This window comes from Phacochoerus africanus, chromosome 5 (assembly GCF_016906955.1).
Source record: "Phacochoerus africanus isolate WHEZ1 chromosome 5, ROS_Pafr_v1, whole genome shotgun sequence".
Lineage (NCBI taxonomy): Eukaryota > Metazoa > Chordata > Mammalia > Artiodactyla > Suidae > Phacochoerus > Phacochoerus africanus.
The window spans coordinates 26,103,570-26,125,813 of record NC_062548.1 but is presented as its reverse complement, the minus strand read 5'-3'; the positions used below and the strand labels follow the sequence as shown (position 1 = coordinate 26,125,813).

The following is a 22,244-nucleotide window of genomic DNA, read 5'->3' as shown; positions in this document are numbered from 1 at the left end:
CTGTCGGCAACGCCGGATCCTTAACCCACTGATCGAGGCCAGGGATCAAACCTGCGTCCTCGTGGATGCTAGTCAGGTTCGTTTCTGCTGAGCCGCAATGGGAACTCCTGGGGTTCGATTAAGGAGTCAAGGGTGGCTCCCAAGGTGAGTGAGGGGGACATCAGCCATGAGGCAGATGTTTAAACTGAATAGCATTTAGGTTCTAACCAGAGCTCTCGATTATTCTTCCCCCTCCCTACTCCCATCAAAAATCCAAACATGTATTCAGATGGTCAATATTAACGTCATCATTTTTGGGTTTTTTTTCTGTGAACACCGGTGAACTTCAGAAACTTTGCAAATTTTTGATTTTATTCCCTCTAGCTAATTCTTGAAGCTTAGGTTTCAGAGATGAAGTGTTACACGTATCTAGTGGAAAGAACCACACTGTGTTCCTAAAATAGAACAAGAAAAACCCTGTTTCCTCATCCCACTTGTTTCCGGTGTTGAACCTCTTTAGAAGGTGGATACCAATGTTGGGTCGAAAAAACATTTTCCTAAAATTCTCTCTTTACTTTCTCTAAGTCTTTGATGCATTATGATGTTATTATTTGAATAGTCAAGTCCCTTTTGTATGAGTTCTGCTGTGGTGCAGTGGATTAAGGATCCTGCATTGTCACAGCTGTGGCCCAGGTCCCAGCTGCAGCTCAGATTTGATCCCTGGCCCAGGAACTTCCATATGCTGTAGTGTGTCCAAAAAAAAAAAAGGGGGGGGGGGTTCCTGTTGTGGCTCAGTGGTTAACAAATCCAACTAGGAACCATGAGATTTCGGGTTCGATCCCTGGCCTTGCTCAGTGGGTTAAGGATCCGGTGTTGCTGTGAGCTGTGGTGTAGGTTGCAGACGTGGCTCGGATCCCGCGTTGCTGTGGCTCTGGTGTAGGCCGGCGGCTATGGCTCTGATTTGGCCCCTAGCCTGGGAACCTCAATATGCTGCGAGAGCAGCCCAAGAAATGGCAAAAGAAAAAAATAAGAAAAATCCCTTTGTAGAGTCTGGGAAGCATAAATCAAAAGTGGGGATGAAGACAGGAGACTTAGTGTTTCATATATATATATATATAGCTTTACGGTTATAACATACGCTAAGGTTGTTGTAAAAAAAAAATGTCAACATGCTTGGAAAACTTTCAGCTCTCCAGATATCATCTTTATACAAATTCAAACATCTAATAGGAGAGTGAAGAAGAAGGAACATAACTGCTATTAATTAAAAAAATGGACCTGACATGATTTTTGTCTAAGACTTCTTGAATGTAACTATCATTTCTTCTAAAGTATATATCCCCATAGTATTTAATACATTGTTTTATTAAAAACAACAACAACGGCAGGGACCACAGAAGTAAGGCAGAAGAACAAGGCCTGGGTTTGAGGCATCTTCAGTATGAGATCCAAATGGTGGTCCCCAGAACGTCGGGGGATGCTCTGGGCTGAGAGGTACACATTTGTATGTCACCAGGGTGAGTAGAGTTCTGAGGCTCAGAGATCGAGAAGGTGGCCTGGAAAGAGAAGAGATCAGCACCTGGGACAGAGCCTTGAGGACTCCCATTAGATTACGAGCTGAGAAGGAGCTAGAGAGAGGGTAAGGGACATGGAGGGCAGGATCAGAAAGTTACAGGGAGGCTGAGCTCTCTTCTCTCTAAAGAACTCTCTGGTATTAACGTTGTCCTTAGGAGGTGGAGAGTGCTCCTTGTCCTGGAAATACACAGTGAGAAGCTTGGTGGCCATCCCTCAGGGATGTTGTTGAAAGGGATGAGATCAGATGTCTTTGAATTGGTCAGAGTTGTTTTCTTCCTTGTGAGCGACACAAATTCAAGAGGAAGGGTATTGGATTCTACATTCAGGCCTGAGAAAGAACCGGGTCCAGAGTGGCTCTTGCATCTGCATGGCGGGAACTAATGGATCGCCTCTGTGTGGCAACACAACTGATGCAAAAATCAGATTCCCAGGAGAGAGAGTGGGATAGGCTGATCTTCAGTTGCACGCCCACCTCTTGGCCAGGGGAGAGCTGGGTGCTTTGATGGACAGCCCTGCCCATCAAGGAGCAAGGCTGGTTTCCCAAAGGAAAATCAACATGCTGCTTACCAGAAGCAGGGATGGTGGATGCTGGGCAGGCACAACCAACAGGTGCCCACTGTAATCTCCATGGCCCTGCCTTTGATGGGGTGGTTTTTGCAATGTTCGCATCACAGGACATCCCTTCTTGCAGAGCTGTTGCTCGTGTTTTGCCTGCCGGAGGATTAAGCTTTCTCTGTTTGCTTTTTAGAGAAAGTTAGGGCACTGGGATTGACCTGAATTTATCTCTGGGCTTTAAGCCACTAGCTCTGGAGCCACAATTTGGTAGATATGACTCATGCCATTTCTTGACTTGACAGTTGAGAAACCACATGGCCTTGAGGCTACGTGGCCCTGCCTACTTGAGCATGGATAGGATCTGGTAGTAGACAGATGGTGTCCATCTCTGTTGCATCAGCCAGCTGGATGTGCCCATCCTAACAGGCACTTACTGAAAAGAAGTCCATGTAACAGGTGCCTGTGGATGAAGGCGTCCTGTCAAATCTACCTTCTGCCACTGTCTCTGACCTCTTTTTTTTTTTTTTTTTTGGTCTTTTTAGGGCCACACCTGCGGCATAGGGAGGTTCCCAGCTAAGGGTCATATCAGAGCTGCTGGCCTATGCCTCAGCCACAGCAACGCCAGATCTGAGCTGCTCTGTGACCTCTACCACAGCTCACAGCAACGCCGGATCCTTAACCCATTGATCGAGACCGGGTATCGAACCTTTGTCCTTATGGGTACTAGTCAGATTTGTTTCCGCTGAGCCACAATGGGAACTCCTCTCTTTTTTTAGAAGTAAAAATACTACCACCTTTATTAAAAGGAAATAAATGTAACATGTCATATATACAGAAGGCACATGGTGCCAATTTTATTTGCAGATATTACAGCTTTCCAGAGTTCACCAGTTACACTTTTGTGACAAACTCCTCGGAAGAGCTGTCTTGCACTGTTTAGAGGAATAAGGGGAGGGTGAAACACTGTGTCCCAGCTTGCTTCAATTCACCAACATTGACTCATCACATTGAATGTTCTTAGTATCAAGCCCCGAAATAAAAAAAGAAAAGAGATGTATTTATAGGCACACATGAAACACGGGAGAAAAGAGGGGCCTTCACTGCCCATCTTTCAACTTCTCACCTTTGGTTTATTAGTCATAAGTCCTTTGGTTTCAAGAAATAAAAACCCAGTTCATGTTGGTTTAGACCAGGAGGGATTTGTTGACTGATATAGAAAAGTCGAGGGGTTCTCCCTTCAGGCTTGGTTGGATCCAGGTGCTTCTATGTGGTTATCAGCTCTTGGCCCTACCTTTTCTCTTTGATGGCTTCATTCTCAGAAGAGCTTTTCTTTTATGATTATAGGGATGGCAGAGGCAGACCCATTCCCCTCCAGCTTAGCAGGACTGCTGGAAAATAAATCCTCTTTCCTTTCCTTTTTTTTTTTTTTTTGTGGTCTTTTTGCCATTTCTAGGGCCGCTGCCGCGGCATATGAAAATTCCCAGGCTAGGGGTCAAATCGGAGCTGTAGCCACTGGCCTATGCCAGAGCCACAGCCATGCACAATCCGAGCCGTGTCTACAACCTACACCACAGCTCACGGCAACGCCGGATCCTTAACCCACTGAGCAAGGGCAGGGATCGAACCCGCAACCTCATGGTTCCTTGTCGGATTTGTTAACCACTGTGCCACGACGGGAACTCCCCTCTTTCCTTCTAATTCCAGCAAGAGTCCTGAAGCTGATTCTCCCTGGGTGACTTAATCACATGTCCATCCCTGTGGCCCGTATCCTCTGTCCATCCTGGGAGTCAGGGGGCATCCTTAACGAGCTCACGGGAACTGGAGGTTGGACGCCCCAAGTAGAAGCAGAGAGGATGGGTGCTGGTTTCAGGACCAGGTCTTTTCCTGGTGCCAGAGCTCTAGGGCGGGATGTGGCTGGTGAATGAAGGGATGTTGATGTTTCCTCTTAGGCCATGGCATTTGGTCCTGCGGCCCCTACTTTCAGAGCCTGATCAAAAGGGGGAGGCCAAAGGGTCAAGAACAGTCTCCATGTGTTATCCAAACAAACAGGATATACCCAGCAGCCATCCTGCCCAGGGACCTTCTCACCAGGGTTGGCGTCGCAGGAGGTGGTAGCAGGGGCGCCTTTCTTTTCATGGGTTTGTTTCCTTCTGAGCTGTGTCCTTTACCTCTTGTTGGCTTCAGTGCTTTATCTGGCTTAGTTAAATAAATTTGATAACATTATGAACCAAAACATTCCTTTCTGGCAGTGGCTGATTCCTGCAAAACTATTGCTTTTTTTTTTTTTTTTCTTTGTCTTTTCTAGGGCTGCACCCGTGGCATATGGAGGTTCCCATGCTAGGGGTCACATCAGAGCTGTAGTCACCGGCCTACGCCAGGGCCACCGCAACTTGGGATCCGAGCCACATCTGCGACCTACACCACAGCTCTCGGCAACGCCGGATCCTTATCCCACTGAGTGAGGCCAGGGATCGAACCAGCAACCTCATTGTTCCTAGTTGGATTCGTTAACCCCTGAGCCACGACGGGAACTCCAAGGCTATTGCTTTCGTGTTCCCTCCATAGTGCTGGGCTGCTGCTCAGCTGATGCCGTTGGCTCTTGCTTTTTCTTCTCTTACAGGAGGAAGTCATTCTCATCAGAACTTGGTGAATTCCCTTTAAGACAGGGTAGTAAACAGTGGCTCCAGGGGATGGAATATGATGCAGTTTTGGAAGCAGAATGGGGTCATTCTCTAGGCGTTGAGATGAGTGGCCTCCAGCTGTGTGAGTTTGGGAGGAAGCCCAGGTGGCGGGTGCAGATCAGCAATGCCCTTTCACATTTGAGTCCCCTGTTTCCAGTTTCCCTTCTCTCCCCTTCATTCATCAAAATCTCTGGAGGTGGGACTTGAGCCCTGATTTGTTTTGAAGATTCCAGGTGAGTCATTGTGCAGCCAGGGGCATAGAATGGTATCATTTGGGTGAAACAAAATGGACAGAGTTTTAAAAAAAAAAAAAAAGAAAAAAAAGAAGACAGAAATTTATTATTATTTTTACTGTTTTTTTTTTTTTTTTTTTTTTTTTTAAGGGCCGCATCCATGGCATATGGAGGGCCCCAGACTCAGGGTTGAATGGGAGCTGTAGCTGCCAGCCTACACCACAGCCACAACAACACCAGATCTGAGCCGTGTCTAGTGACCTACACCACAGCTCATGACAACGCTGGATCCTTAACCCACCGAGAGAGGCTAGGGATCGAATCGCATCCTCATGGATACTAGTCGGATTCGTTTCCGCTGTGCCACGATGGGAACTCCATAGATAAATTATATTTTGTATATAGGTAGAGACTCACGTGTGCTCACACACATGCAGAGAGTATCTCTAGAAGGAGAGATAAGAAATTGGTAGAGCAGTGGCCTCTGATAACGGCACAGAGCAGTGATTCTCAACTGCAGGCTTATCTGCAGTGTCCACGCTTTAAGTCATAAGCACGGCATACAGGTTTAAAAAGAACTCCGCACTGCACACCCAAGGCTGTCCAGGCAAGGCTGTGTGTGACTCTCTGAGCCCACGCAGCTTGACTGCCTGGGGCCAGCCGCCTACAGAGGCACCAGTAGCGCCCGCTGCCTTGGCCACAGCTGCCTTCCTCCTGACTCAGCCTTGGTGAATGATTTCTGAGTGAGGGGGTGACCCAAGAGCCCAGTCAAGCATTCATTCATTCATTGTTAATACATTCATTCATTGTTTTATGGAGGATTAGATATGGGGCTGGCACACACCAGACATGTGAATCTGGCCTCATTCTCATAGCTCATGAAGTAAGTTGTCTCATCCTCATTCTGTGGTTGAGGATATTTTAGCTCAGAGATAACATGTGGTCAAGGTGGAAGTGTTTGAGTCAGGATGACAGGCTAAAACAGCTTGTGAACTCGTGGGACTCAGATGTCTTTGGATGGTTTGCACAGAGCTTTAAAAAAAAAAAATTCTGGGAGTTCCCACTGGGGCTCAGAGGCAATGAACCTGACTGCTATCCAAGAGGATGTGGGGTCGAACCTTGGTCCCGCTCAGTGGGTTAACTAATGATCAGGTGTTGCCATGAGCTGCGGTGTAGGTCACAGATGCGGCTCGGATCCTGTGTTGCTGTGGCTGCGGTGTAGGCTGGCAGCTCTGATGTGACCCCTAGCGTGGGAACTTCTATATGCCTTGGGTGCAGCCCTAAGAAGACAAAAAATAAAAATTAAAAAAAATTAAAATTAAAAAAAAAATCCTATCTGACAACACTGGACTTGTGATCCCAGGGCCACTGTTGGATGGAGCTGGGTGTCCTGGGATGGGCATGTGCTCTCAGGTTCAGCCCAGCCACCTTCCCTGCTGTATGACACCGGGCTGGCTTCACTCAGTCCGCAGGCCTGGCTGTTGTAGGCATCTGAGTTTATAACCTGCAATAAAGTAGGTGGAATGAGTCAACCATGGTCTGTCCCATGGGGCGTCTGAGCTGAATGATCATTTCTAACTCCAATCTGACCTTCAGGCTGCTGGTTGGAGAACTAAGCTCTCTGCCTCCAATTTTCTTGTGCACATCCTGTGATGGGCTCTTGGCAGTGATACTTTTGTGGAACAAATTTGCACAGTGGAGAATTAGTAAAATACAGTATGGAAGGGGCCAGTCATCCAGCCTGGCAGGAGTGTGGGGCAGTGGAAGGGGAGGAGATAAGGAGAAAATGAGGTGATGGTTATATGGTGGGTAGACGCCGGGCTACCTATGGTATTTGAACTTTATTCTTTAGGCCAGAGCTGTTCAATAATATTTTCGAAGATGAGTGTCCAATATGGGAGCTTTTGGCCACATGTGACTATTAAGCACTTGAAATGTGATGAGTGCGAATGAGGAACTGAATTTTCCATCTTATTTAATGAATTTAAATTGGCATAGTGCCATGTCACCAGTGGCTACCATATTGGACAGTGCCACGTTAAACAGAGTCAGCCAGAGAATGTGTTGGAGCAGGGAAATAATACCAAGCTGAATTTTCAGAGCATGCATTTTCCAAGGGTGTGTAGGCTGCATGGGGTAGAGGGAAGTAGGTAGGAATAATATTGACAGTATTTAGTATATGTTAGGCTCTTCCTATATCCACACACTGTGCGAAGATGAACTCATTTAATCCTCATAACAACTCAGTGAAAATAGCAGTTATTATTTCTGTCTTAAAAACTAGGAAACCAAGACACAGCAAGGTCAATGGGCTATGTGTTATGAAGCTATTCAGTAGTGGTGTCTGGTGCATCTTGGCTGCAGAGCTTGGACCGTAAACCTCTCCCACCTGGAAAGAAAGAAATAAACCTTTATCGAGAGTTTACTTTGTGCCCTGATGCTGATGTGTCTGTACATGACGTCTTGTTTAGACCTGATAGCAATCATGAAACATTGGTGGTCTTATCTCCTCTGTGGTTGTGGAAACTTTGACTCATAAAGATATCAAGGCGGGCTCATCAGCAGAGCCCCATGAAGGCTTCATTGCAAAAGTCCACCTTTGAGTTACTGAGGGCAGTTAGGGTGGAGCCAGTGGGGAGAATGCAGGAGGATGTAATGGAAGAGAGGCTGCAAAAAAAGAGTCAGTAGGATTTAGCAATTGACTGGATGGCTGGGGTAAGGGAAGGGGGGAGGATTTCTTCCAGAACAGTGAGACGAATGACAAACATGAACGATAGCCACACCAGTGGGCTCTAGGGAAAGTCAGACCTGGGTTCAAACACTGCCACTGACCAGCTGGATGCCCTTGGGCAAGTTATTTCTCTCTGAGGGTCAGCATCCCTGCCCTGGTTTGTTTGTTTGTTTGTTTATTTATTTATTTATTTATTTATTGTCTTTTTTAGCTATTCCTTGGGCCGCTCCCGTGGCATATGGAGGTTCCCAGGCTAGGGGTCAAATCGAAGCTGCAGCCTCCGGCCTACGCCAGAGCCACAGCAGCATGGGATCCGAGCCACGTCTGCAACCTACCCCACAGCTCACGGCAACGCCGGATCGTTAACCCACTGAGCAAGGGCAGGGACCGAACCCGCAACCTCATGGTTCCTAGTCGGGTTCGTTAACCACTGCGCCACGGCGGGAACTCCTTATTTATTTATTTATTTATTTTTTTGGTATAGTTGATTTACAGTGTTGTATCAATTTCTGCTTTCTGTGACCCAGTCGTACATATGTAAACTTCCTTTTTCTCGTACCATTTCCCATCATGTTCTACCCCAAGAGATTGGACATAGTTCCCTGTGCTGTCCAGGAGGACCCCATAGTTTTATCCACCCCAAATGTAATATTTTGCATCTACCAACCCCCAACTCCCCATCCATCCCACTTCCTCTCCCTCTCCCCTCTGGCAACCACGAGCCTGCTCTTCATGTCTCTGATCTGTTTCTCTTTGGTAGATAGGATCATTTGTGCCATATTCTAGATTCTACATATAAATAATATCCTATGGTATTTGTCTTTCTCATTCTGATGTCACTGAGTATGAGAATCTCTAGTTGTATCCGTGTTGCTGCAAATGGCATGATTTTGTCCTTTTTTAGGGCTTAGTAGTATTCCATTATATATATGTACATCTTAGCATCCCTGTCATCACTGGGATCAAAACACCTTCCTCACAGGGCTGTGAGAGCCCTTTGCAAACTCATGTCTATGGCCATGTGAGTCCGACTTCCAAAGGCCACGGGGGCCAGGTGTTGGGCAGAAAGGGTAACCCGGCCTTTCTACCCTTGATCATCAAGATGGTTCTGGAAGGCATGTGTGGGAGGCCCACCTTGTCTTGGACACCAGGCAGAATTTCATGCCTGTGAGTCATCTTTGACCTGGGAGGGAAGAGGGACCCTCCCCAGCTATTGCAGAGCAAAATTTGCATGCTGGTGGCTCCCACTGGATGCCCGTTTCTACTAAGCACTTTGCATGCGTTGTCTCAGTTGAGCTTCACCACAGCCTAAGAGCAGGTCCTACTATCATTCCCATTTTGGAGAAGGAGACAGAGGCTCAGAGAGGTGTAGTGATTGGGCTCATGTCCCTTGGTTTATAGGTCCTAACATGAGGGTTCAGATGGAGGTCCAGCTGATCCAGAGGACTGGCAGATGATGGAAGTCTCTCTTGAGAAATGGCTGTTGGGGGGCCTCCTGAGAGAAATAAGAGCTGAGGAAAGTGCCGAGGCCTCTTCTTTTTTTTTTTTTTTCCCCATCACAGGCATCTGCCACTAGTGCTGCAATGTCTCTTTTTGGTTGTAATGGATTCGGGGACAAAGATTACTTCCCAAAGATGTCAGTTTTCCATGTGACACCCTAGGGAGGATAGGATACAAGAGGTGGATCGGCTCCAGAGAGAGAAAATAAAAATTGAATGACGTGGAGTTCCCGTCGTGGCACAGTGGTTAACGAATCCAACTAGGAACCATGGGGTTGCGGGTTCGGTCCCTGCCCTTGCTCAGTGGGTTGACGATCCCGCATTGCTGTGAGCTGTGGTGTAGGTTGCAGACGTGGCTCGGATCCTGCGTTGCTGTGGCTCTGGCGTAGGCCGGTGGCTACAGCTCCGATTAGATTCCTAGCCTGGGAACCTCCATATGCCGTGGGAGTGGCCCAAAGAAATAGCAAAAAGACAAAAAATAAAATAAAATAAAATAAAATAAAATAAAATAAAATAAAATAAATTGAATGACGTGATCTAGTCCCCTTTGCATGCAACAAATAACTTAGAGTGGTTAGTTAGAGTTGGGCATTTGGGGGTGGGTGCCAGATGAGGCAGAGTTGAGGTCCCATTGCTTTCTGGCGGCAGGTATTCTAGGAGAGGGGTCTCCTGGGCTTTTGGGTATAGTCTCCTGCTTCTGGGACCAGCCAGGCCTTTTGACCCTTGGCTGGTATATCCGTTTCCTCTCGCTGGTGTAACCAAACTTAATGGCTCAAAGTGACATAGATTTATCACCTGGTAGTACTGGAGGTCAGAAGCCTGAAAATGTGTGTTAAGAGGCTAAAATCAAGATGGCAGCAGGGCTTCATTCCTTCTGCAGGCTCCAGAGGACGATTCGTTTCCTGCCTTTTCCAGCTTCTAGAGGCCATCCATACTCCCTGGCTTCTGTTCCTTTTCTGCAGTGGCATCCCTCCTGCCTCTGCTTTGATTGATTGATTGATTGATTTCAATGATTTTTATTTATTTTTTTCATTACAGTTGGTTTACAGTGTTCTGTCATTTTCGACTGTACAGCAAAGGGGCCCAGTCACACATATACCTGCATTCTCTTTCTCCCCCCATCTATCCTCTGTCGTGTTCCATCACGAGTGACTCGATATAGTTCCCCGTGCTGCACAGCAGGACTTCATTGCTTTTCCACTGCAAATGCAATAGTTTGCATCTATTAACCCCAGACTCCCCGTCCATCGCGCTCCCTCTCCCTCTCCCCTCGGCAACCACAAGTCTGTTCTCCAAGTCCATGAGTTGGATGTCTGTGTGGCTCACAACATAACTACTCAGCCTCTGCTTTTGTAGTCACACCTGCCCCTCTGACTCTTCTGCCTCCCTCTGATAAGGACCCTTGTAATTACATTGGGCCCACCAGGAAAATCTGGTATAATCCCCACTCTCAAGATCCTTCATTTAATAATATCTGCAGAGTCCGTTTTGCCCTATGAAGTAACATATGCACAAGTTCCAGGAATGAGGACCTGGACACCTTTGGTGAGGTTGGGGGAAGACATTATTCTACCTACAAAGCTGGCCTGAGACCTTCATGATTTTACATGTAACTAGGGCGGGGTTGGAGGTGGGTGGAGCTTGACACCTTCATCTCATCCCCTGCTGGAGTCAAGTAGCAGTTTCCCTTCCTTTTAAAACCTTTATTTATTTATTTGTTTGTTTATTTGTTTATATCTTTGCTTTTTAGGGCTACACCCAAGGCATATGGAGGTTCCCAGGCTAGGCGTCCAATCGGAGCTGCAGCTGCCGGCCAACACCACAGCCACAGCAATGCGGGATCCGAGCCCCATCTGCGACCTACACCACAGCTCAGGGCAATGCTGGATCCTTAACCCACTGAGCGAGGCCAGGGATCGAACCTGCATCCATCCTCATGGATACTAGTCGGATTGTTTCTGCTGTGCCACAGTGGGAACTCCTTTTCAGTTTATTTCTTAGTTAAAGTATAGTTGATTTACAGTGTTGTGCCAGTTCCTGCTGTAGCAAAGTGACCCAAGCATACATATATAGACCTTCTCTCTCTCATTATCTTCCATCTTGTTCTTTCCCAAGAGATTGGTTATAGTTGCCTGTGCTGTACAGTAGGGTCTCGTTGCTTATCCATTCTAAAGGTAATAGTTTGCTCACTACCATATAATCCAGCAATCCCACTCCTGGGCATACATCCAGGGAAAACTTTCATTCAAGATGATACAGGCACCCCTGTGTTCACTGCAGCACTGTTCACAACAGCCGAGGCATTGAAACAACTTGCATTGCCCATCGACAGAGGAATGGATTATGAAGATGTGGTATCTTGGAGTTCCTGTCATGGTGCAGAGGAAACGAATCCAACTAGGAACCATGAGGTTGCCGGTTCGATCCCTGGCCTCGCTCAGTGGGTTAAGGATCCGGCGTTGCCGTGAGCTGTGGTGTAGGTCGCAGATGCCGCTCGGATCTGGCGTTTCTGTGACTGTGCTGTAGGCCGGCAGCTGGAGCTCCGATTTGACTCCTAGCCTGGGAAGCTCCACGTGCTGTATCCAGCTGACCCTCAGACATTTTCATTGCTTACCTGGCCCTTAGGCATTTGCATTTGAGACCCCATTACATAGTCCTAATACAGCATGGCTACAGGTTGGGTTCAGAGGGCTGTAGGTGGCAGGCTTTTAACCTCTGCAGAGCAACGAATTATTGACTAAACCATGAAGCATCTAGGAATTCTTGGCTCTTACCAGGTACCTGTTTGAAAGTAGGATCTGGTGTGTGTTTCCGCAGCTCAGTCAATGTTGGTTCTTATTTCAGAAAAGCTGGTTTTACCCTGAATTTGCCAAACAGAAATGAGGGGGTGTTTATTTTGTATCACAAAAGCATTTCGTGTGTTTCTTTAAATAGCCAGCCCTACTACTTTTCTTTGAAGTGTTTTTCGTTAATGAGAACTTTGATTGGCAGAACTTTTCAGAAACACATTGTGTAAAGGAATTACCTGCACCAGAAACTCCTGAGCTTTCTGGTCGGTTTCGAGCTTCTCTGTAGGGTATGCTGGAATAGTGCCAAATCCCTTGTTGCGAGGGATGGGTTGTTTATTTTTGTGGCTAATTGGAAGCCGGCCGAAAGAGACCTTGGCCTTGGCCGATGTGTACTGCCCTTGTCCATGGTGGGAGAATGTGGGGAGGAAAAGATGAATAACAAAGTTAAAGAAGAGAGTGTGAGGGAGATGTGAAGCCAGTGAAAGCTCCAAACAGGACAAGGACCTTCCTGTGGTTCTGGAAATTCTAGACGTGGACGCATAAGGGGGACAAAGAGGCATATTTATCAGGCAGTAGAAAGGAAAGTTGCTCTTATTGGGGAGAATATGATTCTCTCCCTGGAAAACTCAAAAGGAAGCAACGGAAAACCCACCCAAACTAGTCCCAAGTTTTAAAAATGCTTACAAAATATGCCAATGATTGCCTTAGGAGTGGATAAGCCATGAGATCCTGCTGTGTAGCACGGGGAACTATATCCAGTCATTTGTGATGGAACATGATGGAGGAGAATGTGAGAAAAAGAATATATATATATGGGTGTGTAGCTGGGTCACTTTGCTGTACAGTAGAAATTGACAGAACAGTGTAAATCAGCTATAATGGAAAAATAAACATCGTAAAATAAAAATCGCAAAGAAATTAAAATGCTTACAAAATAAACACACTGAACGCTTAGTGCTTTCCTCTCTGTAAATGATGACTGCTTGGAACAGGAAGTGGAAATGATGTCAGCAATCACAGGAGCCTAGAAAAAAGATCTCTCAGATAATAAATACTAAATGAGAAATATGTAGAACTCAGGCGAAAATTAAAGGCTTTATGGCGAGACGTAAACTACGATTGGAACAGGTGGACACCCTATTCCTGAGAGAGAGATTTTTGTTATAAAAATGTCCATTATCATGAAATTAATTTCTATCTTTAAGACAATTTTGGTTGCAGTCCTGATACATCCCCCACCACCACCCCCGCCGCCACACCCCAGAGCTGGGGGTGGGGAATTGACGAAATACAATTCCAATAAAAATTGCCCTTGGTATTTTTAAAAGCCCCATAAACTGACTCTATAAAGTTCAGCTGGAATGTGTGCTGATTGCCAAGAAAATGTTGAAACGAAGGATGAAGAGGGAGGGCTTGCCCTGCCAAGATATAACATATTCTAAAGCTACTATAATTAAATCCCATATTGCTTTATTATAAGACGGAGCAGTGGAACAGAACAGAAGGCTCAAAGACAGACCCCAGTGTATATAATTATTTAGCCTATAATAAAGTTGGCATTCGAAATCAATGGAGAGAGGATGAATTATTCAATAAAAGATGCTGGCACAATTGATTTGGAAAAAAATGGCAAATTAGGGTTCCCGGTCATTTCGGATATCAAGAAATTATAGACGGATCAATGCATTTAAAGTGCAGATGATGCCATATAAAGGTTTAAAGAAATCTAATATTTATTGGAAATTGGGGTATATGGGAGGTGCTTAAAAAAGTACTGTTTTAGTAGAGTAGAAACAGTGTAGGCTTTATTTTAAATTTATTTTTATTTTATTTTTTTAATTTTTAGGGCTATACCTATGGCATATGGACGTTCCCAGGCTAGGGGTCCACTTGGAGCTACAGCTGCCGACCGACACCACAGTCACAGCAACACGAGATCCGAGCCACATCTGAGACCTACACCGAAGCTTGTGGCAACGCTGTATCATTAACCCACTGAACGAGGCCAGGGATTGAACCTGCATCCTCATGGATACTAGTCGGTTTATTTCCCCCAAGCCACAACAGGAACACCAAGGCTTATGGACCTAAATACAAGCCAACTCCTTCCTATGGTCCCCGATCGGAGAAGCAACATTCTGGGATTTCCCTTCGTTAACAAACCCGACTAGGGTCCATGAAGATGTGGGTTCAATTCCTGGCCTCGCTCAGGGGGTTAAGGATCCAGCATTGCCGTGGCTGTGGTGTCGGCTGGCAGCTGCAGCTCTGATTCAACCCCTAAAAGAAACAGCATTCTATTCCCAAACCAGTGGAAGATCATACAACTTAAGCAATCTTTGGGGGGCTGTAAGTTTGAGCAGACCCGATCTTGTGAACTCTGTAACCTTAGAAGCTTAGTAATTTGCAGGGTGCACCATTGGTGTGCCCAAGAGTCTGACCCAATAAAGGACAAAGTGTAAAAGCTGAAGGCATTGCTTATTTTGGTATAAAGCCTTCACTTGTCATGAAGTCCAGGTTTAATGATTTCTTCCTCTCTTCCCCTCCCTTCCTTCTCTCCATCTGCCTTCTCCCTTCTCTCCTACCCCGCTTTTCTCTTTTGCAGTCTGCTGTTTTGTTGTGCATAAGCGGTGCCATGAATTTGTCACCTTCTCCTGCCCAGGCGCTGACAAGGGCCCAGCCTCTGATGTAAGTAACGGGCACTGGTCACCTCGGGTCGTGGGCACCGGTCCATGGTCAAGGCATCCTTTGGTTTGGGGAACTATGCGTATGCTGAGACAGAAAGGTCAGGATGTCATGGTCCCTACGGCCTCTGCGATGATTTCATTTAATGGAAAAAGACAAAATAAAACATTTGCGAGGGGTGTGTTATTTTAAAATACCAACCGTAGTTCCCCTGCTATGATTTTGCAAAATGTCTCCATCTTTATAATTGAGGCATGATCGAGTGGGAGGATGCTAAATGCTTAGGGCTCCTGTAAAGAGGTAGCTAGGACAGTACCTTTCAAGGTCTTGTATAGCTCTTTGGTGGGGGAATTCTTGTTACTAGGGCGCAAGAATTAGGAGGAAGGGCGCTTATGCTGCTATGGTGCTTCCCAGCGTGTGATTACGGCTGGTGGCACAAGGGGTGCTTCTGGGTAAAACGGGCGAATGATTTTTTTTGTTTTCATCATTACAAATTTATTTTAAGATGGATTAGAAACATGTAGCTGGTTGTGGTTTTGCATTTAGGGTGGGTATGTGAAATTTCCTACCTAAGGGAAGGGGTTTAGGGGAAACAAAGAAGAAACGGACTCCAGGAAAATATGGAGGGAATGACAGGGTGAGTGCGAGAAAATTATGGTGAAAGTCCTGGTACAAATTTACCTGAAGCTTGGGGTACCATGTTGATTGCTTACCCAATAGCCATTCCTAGCTCTCTGCCTCTTCTTTTTGGCAGAGGCGAGCTGTCATGCTAAAAGCTGAAATGTCTGATGCTTGCTTTTCTGGCCCCCACCCCCTTGTAGCTAGTGAGCCAGCTTATGATCCAGCTCTGCTCATTGGGCTCTGTGGGGATGTCAGGGCAGGGCTTCTAGAAAAGACTTTCCCTTCTAATAAGAGAAGACATTCCTTTCTTTGTTATTTGGACATTTTTGCGGGAGGATGTAATGCACGGAGGTGTGGCAGCCCTTTTGGGTCAATGAGAGAGACAGCAGTGACATCCTGAGCATGGCAGAGGAGAAGCATGAAAGGGATCTGGGTCATGGGTGACGTGGGTGAGCTGGTGAGCCATTGCCGAGTTCTCTTATGCTGAGACTGCACATGTGAGACAAGACGCTCTTCTTACTGGTAAAGTCTCACAGTATGGGGTATTCTTTTCCATGTGGCTGAAACTGTCCTGGATGGACCTTCCCACCAGGCACACTCTTCCATTGCCCAGTTAAGAACAGCGTTCAGCGTACCTTCTGTGCAGCTATCGCCCCTAGTGCTCTTTTTTTGGGTCTTTTTAGGGCCACACCTGCAGTATATGGAGGTTCCCAGGCTAGGGGTGGTATCAGAGCTGCAGCTGCCGGCCTACACCACAGCCACAGCAATGTGAGATCCGAGCCTCATCTGCGACCTACACCACAGCTCACGGCAACACTGGATCATTAACAAGATGGGACCATTCTTCATGTTCTCTCAGATCCCACTTCCTGGCCCTGTTAGTGCCATTCCATCTCTCATCCCTGGGAAAGCAGGCAGAGAGGTTTAGGGGGACAGCCTGCCTCCTTTGTGCAGCTCTGAATGTTCACGTGGCCCGAGGCCTGGTACTCAGAGACCAGCCCAGAGGATGGGTTACCCATCTCTCTTATATTCGCTGCCTTTTAAGGTTGCTTAAGATAGAAACTCAGCTCAAATGGTTTTATGTGACAAGGGGAGTTTGGTCCCCGAAGCTGAAAAACCTAAGGGTAGGACTGGCTTCAGACACAGTGAATCAAAGTGTTAAAACCAAGTCCTTGGGACTCTTTCTCCAGTTCTGGGCTCACCCTTCCGTCTGTTGTAGTTTCTGCTTCAAGAAGGTTTTTCTCCCAGGGGAGCACGATGGCTGGCGGGACCTTTTGTCATATGTCGTATCAGTGCTACCATTCCAGGGACAAGTGCTACTCTGGTCACATATAACCAGGAGCGTGCTGATGCGGATTGGCAGGCCTGGCCATGGTGCTTACTGTTAGTGAGAAGGGCCCATGTGCCCACCCCATGACTTGAGAGCTGGGGGGAGAGGGGATCCCTCAGAGGAAAACTAGAGAAGCAGTAATGTGTGCTGGTTCGAATCTTAGGCTGTGGTTGGAGCCAGCCCTCCTAGGCTCACCTATGTGTGACCTTGGGCAAAGTACTGAAATCCCTTCGTGCTTTAGATTCCTTAGTTGGAAATGAAGAAAATAATAGTCCTTTACCTTATCACCTTGCTGCGAGTATCCAGTGTGTACACATAGGACCGTGTCTGGTACCCGGCAAGGGCTGTTCATGTGAAGATGATAATATATGCTGGGCAGACAGCCAGGACAGTACGTCTGAAGAATGAAGAGGTCTCCTGCCTGCCGCCTGGCAATCCTTAAGTGTAGGCGCCATACGTGGTAGGCACCCCCGCTCTGTGTGAATGGACCAGTGCAGCCATTCATCGCCTTGGCCGTGGGGAGAGCAGGCTGAACTCCCTGCCGCCAGCATGCATCAGACCTGGCAGCCTACCTGAAATGATTCTCTCTCTGGACACGGTTCCAAGAAAGCCAGTTGGCACCAAGGATGATGAATGGGTCCAGACTCCAGAACAGGTTTGATTCCATTCATTGACCTTTCTCTTTCCATGGTTGGAGGCATGATTAAAGATCTAGTCACACCTGCTCGCCAACCTGGCCAGGCTCCCTGAAGCTCCTGGCAGGTACAGAGGGGTGCCCTCCTCCTGTGTGACCTTGGAGGGGCTGGTATGCAACAGGGTCATGGAGAGGAAAGCACAGTTTGCAGCCCTGAAATAGGAATGTGCTAGGTTTTGTCTACCCCCTGCCAGTCCACATCCAGTCTGAGTCAGGGAAGAGTCTGGGTAGTAGAAGATCTTTGTGTGGTTGGCATCCTTCTGTATCTCCATCATGGCGTATTAGGCTACTTGAAGGAATTTTATGAATCAGGTTCTGTCCCAGGGAACCCAGCTACGGAACCATCCATTCAATGCCAATAAGAATAGACAACACGGTATGGGAACCCATCACAGGGGGACCTCCAAACACAGCAGAGGGAAGTTTCCGTTGTGGCTCAGCAATAATGAGCCCCACTAGTATCCATGATGATGAAGGTTTGGTCTCTCGTCTTGCTCAGTGGTTTAAAGATCCAGTGTTTCCACGAGCTGGGGTGTAGGTTGCACATGTGGCTCAGATCCCATGGTGCTGTGGCTCTGGTGTGGCCGGCAGCCACAGCTCCCATTTGACCCCTAGCCAGGGAACTTCCATATGCCTCAGGTGCGGCCCTAAAAAGCAAAACAAACCAACAAACAAAAACCCCAGAAGACATGAGGTTGTGGGTTCGGTCCCTGGCCTTGCTCAGTGGATGGAGGATGCGGCGTTGCCGTGAGCTGTGGTGTAGGCTGCAGACGCGGCTTGGATCCCGAGTTGCTGTGGCTCTGGTGTAGGCCGGTGGCTGCAGCTCCGATTCGTCCCCTAGCCTGGGAACCTCCATATGCTGCGGGAGCCGCCCAAGAAATGGCAAAAAGATAAAAAAAACCCAAAACCCAGAAGAGTTCCTGGATGTTACTTCTGGGCAGCTAGAGGCCTCCTGCTGGTTCTTGGCTTCATCTGGTCGGAAACCCTCCATCCTGTTGTTCTTGGACCTCACAGGGAGATCAAGTCTCTGGTACTGCCCAGAGCATTTCATATGGACGTTACAGTTACCCAGCACTTAATAATACTGACCACCTGCCCAGTGTCCCAAGAGATCTCAGAACACGAAAGATCTCTGAGGGCCAGAGCTAGGATGAGTCAAGTGAGGTGCCTGCCCTGGGTATGAAAAGTAGGAGTTCTCATCTGTGTCTGTGGATATCTAGTTGCTAGGTGATCTGGGGTGGCCCCATTCACAGGACAGGCAGTAAGCGGGTTGTTGGCCTGGGTGCCTTGGTTTCCTTCCACCTGGCCTCTCATCCTCCAGCTGGCTAGCTCTGGCTTGTTCACGTGGTGGTTTCAGGATTCCAAGAAGAGCAAGAGAGCACATCTCAAGGCATCAGTGCTCTTTCAGTCTGTGCCTCATGTTTGATAATGCCCCACTGGGCCAAGTAGTCTCCTGGCCAAGGCCAAATTCAGATGGTCAAGCATAAGGCTTGACTGTTCATGGGAGGGTAGGAATCTCTGGTTAAGCCACGGCAGATCCTGTAGGGGGCGCTGTGGAGCAGACCCTCTGGAGGCCATCACCCTGGACCTCGTAAAAGACCTGCAGGTCTCAGTGTGGTCCACAGAGTCATGGACAGCCCTGTTAGGAGAGCCCATCTCATCTATTCTCTGCCCTGGCTGATGTAGCCCCTCCAGCTACCACCGGGAAGCTGGCCAAGTTATGGATCATGCTCAGAGACAATGGTGTTTAAGAGTGTGGACTCGGAGGTCAGTCATACCTGAGTTCAGGTTCTGGCTCCACCACTTACTCATGGGGTGACCGTGAGTGTGTCATTTCCCTTCTCTGTGGCTCTGTTTCCTTATCCGTAAGCTGAGATGTTAGTACCAACCAAGCAGGTTTGTCGGAATAATTTTTTTAAAAATCCTTAAAATGAAATTGAGTTAACTCTGACAGCCATGGAAGGATTAGCCGCAGATGGATGAAAGAGCCATCACATGAAAGTCTAAATACAGAGCCTGTCACATCAGGAGCCCTTGGTGCAGGCGCTTCCATTGCTTCACCTAATCATGGATGTACTGCTGATTCTCTCCCTTCCTCCCCCCAGGCCAAGCCCTCAGGAGGTAATGACTGGCTCCATTTCCATCACTTTCCATAAAACCTCAAATTCTGTAGTGAGATGCTGAGAAAAGGACCTAGACTTTGGAGCCAGGAAACCTTGGTGTCAGATTCCAGTGCAGACATTTATGGCTCCATTGATCTTGGGGAAAGAATTTCAGTTCTGTGACCTTTCGTTGATAGCTTTAAAATGGGGGAAAATAAGACATAAATCATAGTTTGGGGGTGAGGATTCAATCAAAGAGTGCTTGAACTACTTCCAGAATAGTGTCTGGTACAAAGAAGGCTCTCGGTAAATGGTTTCTAAATTATTATTCATCCCTAAAGGAGTCTTTCTTACACAGGAAGGGATGCAGGTTACACTCTGACCCTGCCAAGGAATCATAGATAATAATAATTATCGCTACCTTTATTGAACAGAGGCTCTGTGCCAGGCAGCACGAAAGTACAAAAGGACGCCTGAGCTGGTTTGTCTAAAGATAATTTCTTCAGCATTTTTTTGGTTTTAGAAATCACTTCTTCTCATTCATATCATTCTTATCATTCAAAGGTGCTGACCCCTTGTTATGACCTGTGTCCTTCTGATTCTTTTACTAAATCGGGTCATTGAAAGACATGGGCACTCAGGTTGAGTGAATCCTTCTGTGTTTCTCAATCAAAGTCTTCCTTTGTGAAGAAACATCTTAAACACGCTCCATCATGTGTTAAGCGTGGACAATTTCATAAAAGGGAAACAAAAGGAAATTGTAAAAGATTGCTATATTTATATATTAAAACGAATATGGATATAAATGCTAATGGATTTGAAAATCTGCTTGGAATGGATGGTTTTCTAGGAAATTCTACATTAGCAATTTTGTCTGAAGAAGAAATTGAAAACCAGAACAGGCGACTAATCAAGAGAGAAGGGAGAACATTGTCTAAGGAACATTTCTGCTCCCCAAGCTCCGAAAAATAGACTTCGTGGGTAATTTATTTTAAACTTTAGAAGCATGAAGATTTCTGTTGATTTTCTTTTATTTTGTTTTGATTTTCATAATGAGGAGCCAGTTGTCTTCACATATCTTTAGGTTTCTTTTTTCTTTGATGTGATTTGCTTTTTTACTTGAGGTATAGTTGATGCGCCAGGTTATATAAGTGACAGGTGTATCATATAGTGATTCACAATTTTAAAGGTTATACTCCATTTATACTTATTATAAAATATTTGCTATATTCCCCATGTTTATAATATATCCTTGTAGGTCCTTTGATGCCTCATGTGCTCATTTTAAATGGTGTCAGATTACAGATAAAAAGCACCCTTCCCAGTTTTTAAACATTGAAAACAAGATAAACCCAACTCAGAGTAGCAGTAGGAAAAGAGATTGGCTCAATGGGAAGGCCAATGAGAAGGAAGAGCTTCAGGGACCAGGGCTTCAGACCCTGGAACTGAGGCTCCAGTACCTGCAAGATGCTTTCTTGTCCTCAGCTGTATCAGTTAGCTTTGCTGTGTAACAAACACTCCCCCAAATGTAGTGGCTTGAAACAAATCAGCACTTTAGTGTTTCTCATGATTCTGTGGACTGCTGGGGTCATTCTTCTGATCTGGGTCTGTGCAGCTGATCCCCACTGTGTCATGTGTTGGGTCAGCTAGTGACTTGACTAGTGTGGGGTGACCTGGGAGAGCCTTGCGAAACACGACGGACACTTGGCAGCCTGTTGGCTGGGGCACTTCCTTCCTCTTCCACGTGGTCTGCTTTCATCCATGAGGCAAGATCAGGCTTATCCACATGTTGGTCTCAGGGTTTCAAGCACAGCAAGAGAGGGAAATCCCCAAAGCACAGGTGGTTTTCAAGCTTTTGCTTCTATCACAGTGGTTTTGGCCAAGACCAAATTCAAGGGTAGGAAAACTAGACTTCATCTCTGGATGGGAGGGGCTGCAAAGGCTCACTGCAGAAATGCATACAGGACCAGGGGGTGGGGGGGTGGGGACAGGGAAGGGGGCAGTGGGGCGGGGGGTGGGAGGGAGGCATGGGGGGCATTTATGGCCATTTTGCAGTCTGCCCCACTGCCCCTCACCTGCAGTGCCAGCGGTCTCCTTTGCCCTTCTAGATCCATTCCACTTTTTTTTGTGCGAAGGGGGAACCTCTTCCAGGGCCCGAGACTGGGAAATGAATCATCCGAGGAGACACACGTGCCGACCAAGCAAGGGGGTTTATTGGGAAGGGGCGCCCAGGCGGAGAGCAGCAGGGCAGGGGAACCCGCTCTGCCCTGTGCGGCCTCAGGTTTTCTGGAAATGGGGTTCGTTTTGGGGTTGTCTCTGGCCAAGTCGTCTTGCTTGGCCTGCACTTGGTCTGGGCCCAAGGTCCTTCTTGGTGGCACGTGTGGCGCTCAACCAAGATGGATCCCAGCGCCAAGGATTCTGGGAGGTTGGTCATCTCCTCCCTCGTAAGGGCCCCTCCCAAATTCTCTCCCTTAATCTCAGGGCAGCACCCTGATCCTTATCAGAGCCTCCTGTTGGGAGACAACTCGTTGAAGCAGCTGTATCATGCTGGGCGGTTTCAGCCTGTGGTCCCCTAACAGTGTCTTCGCTGAGAGGCCGACTTCCAGGGACTGTGTTTGTTGGGGTTCCTTTGCCCTCTGGCTCATGGCAACGCTGGATCCTTCACCCACAGAGCCAGGGATCGAACCCGTGTCCTCATGGATGCTAGTTGGGTTCGCTAACCGCTGAGCCATGACAAGAACTCCCAGGGATCAGATTTCTTTCTCTCTCTCTC

General features: G+C 47.2%; 1 protein-coding gene across 2 annotated transcripts in view; it reads left to right on the top strand.

The window, feature by feature from the left end:
- The window catches only part of PRKCB (protein kinase C beta), a 388,950-nt gene that overhangs the window by 151,079 nt on the left and 215,627 nt on the right, over positions 1-22,244 (top strand). For both annotated transcript variants that reach the window (XM_047780291.1, XM_047780292.1), the window contains exon 3: positions 14,645-14,727. In XM_047780291.1, coding sequence (XP_047636247.1) covers positions 14,645-14,727 — 83 coding nt within the window. The remainder of the gene's footprint in view (positions 1-14,644; positions 14,728-22,244) is intronic.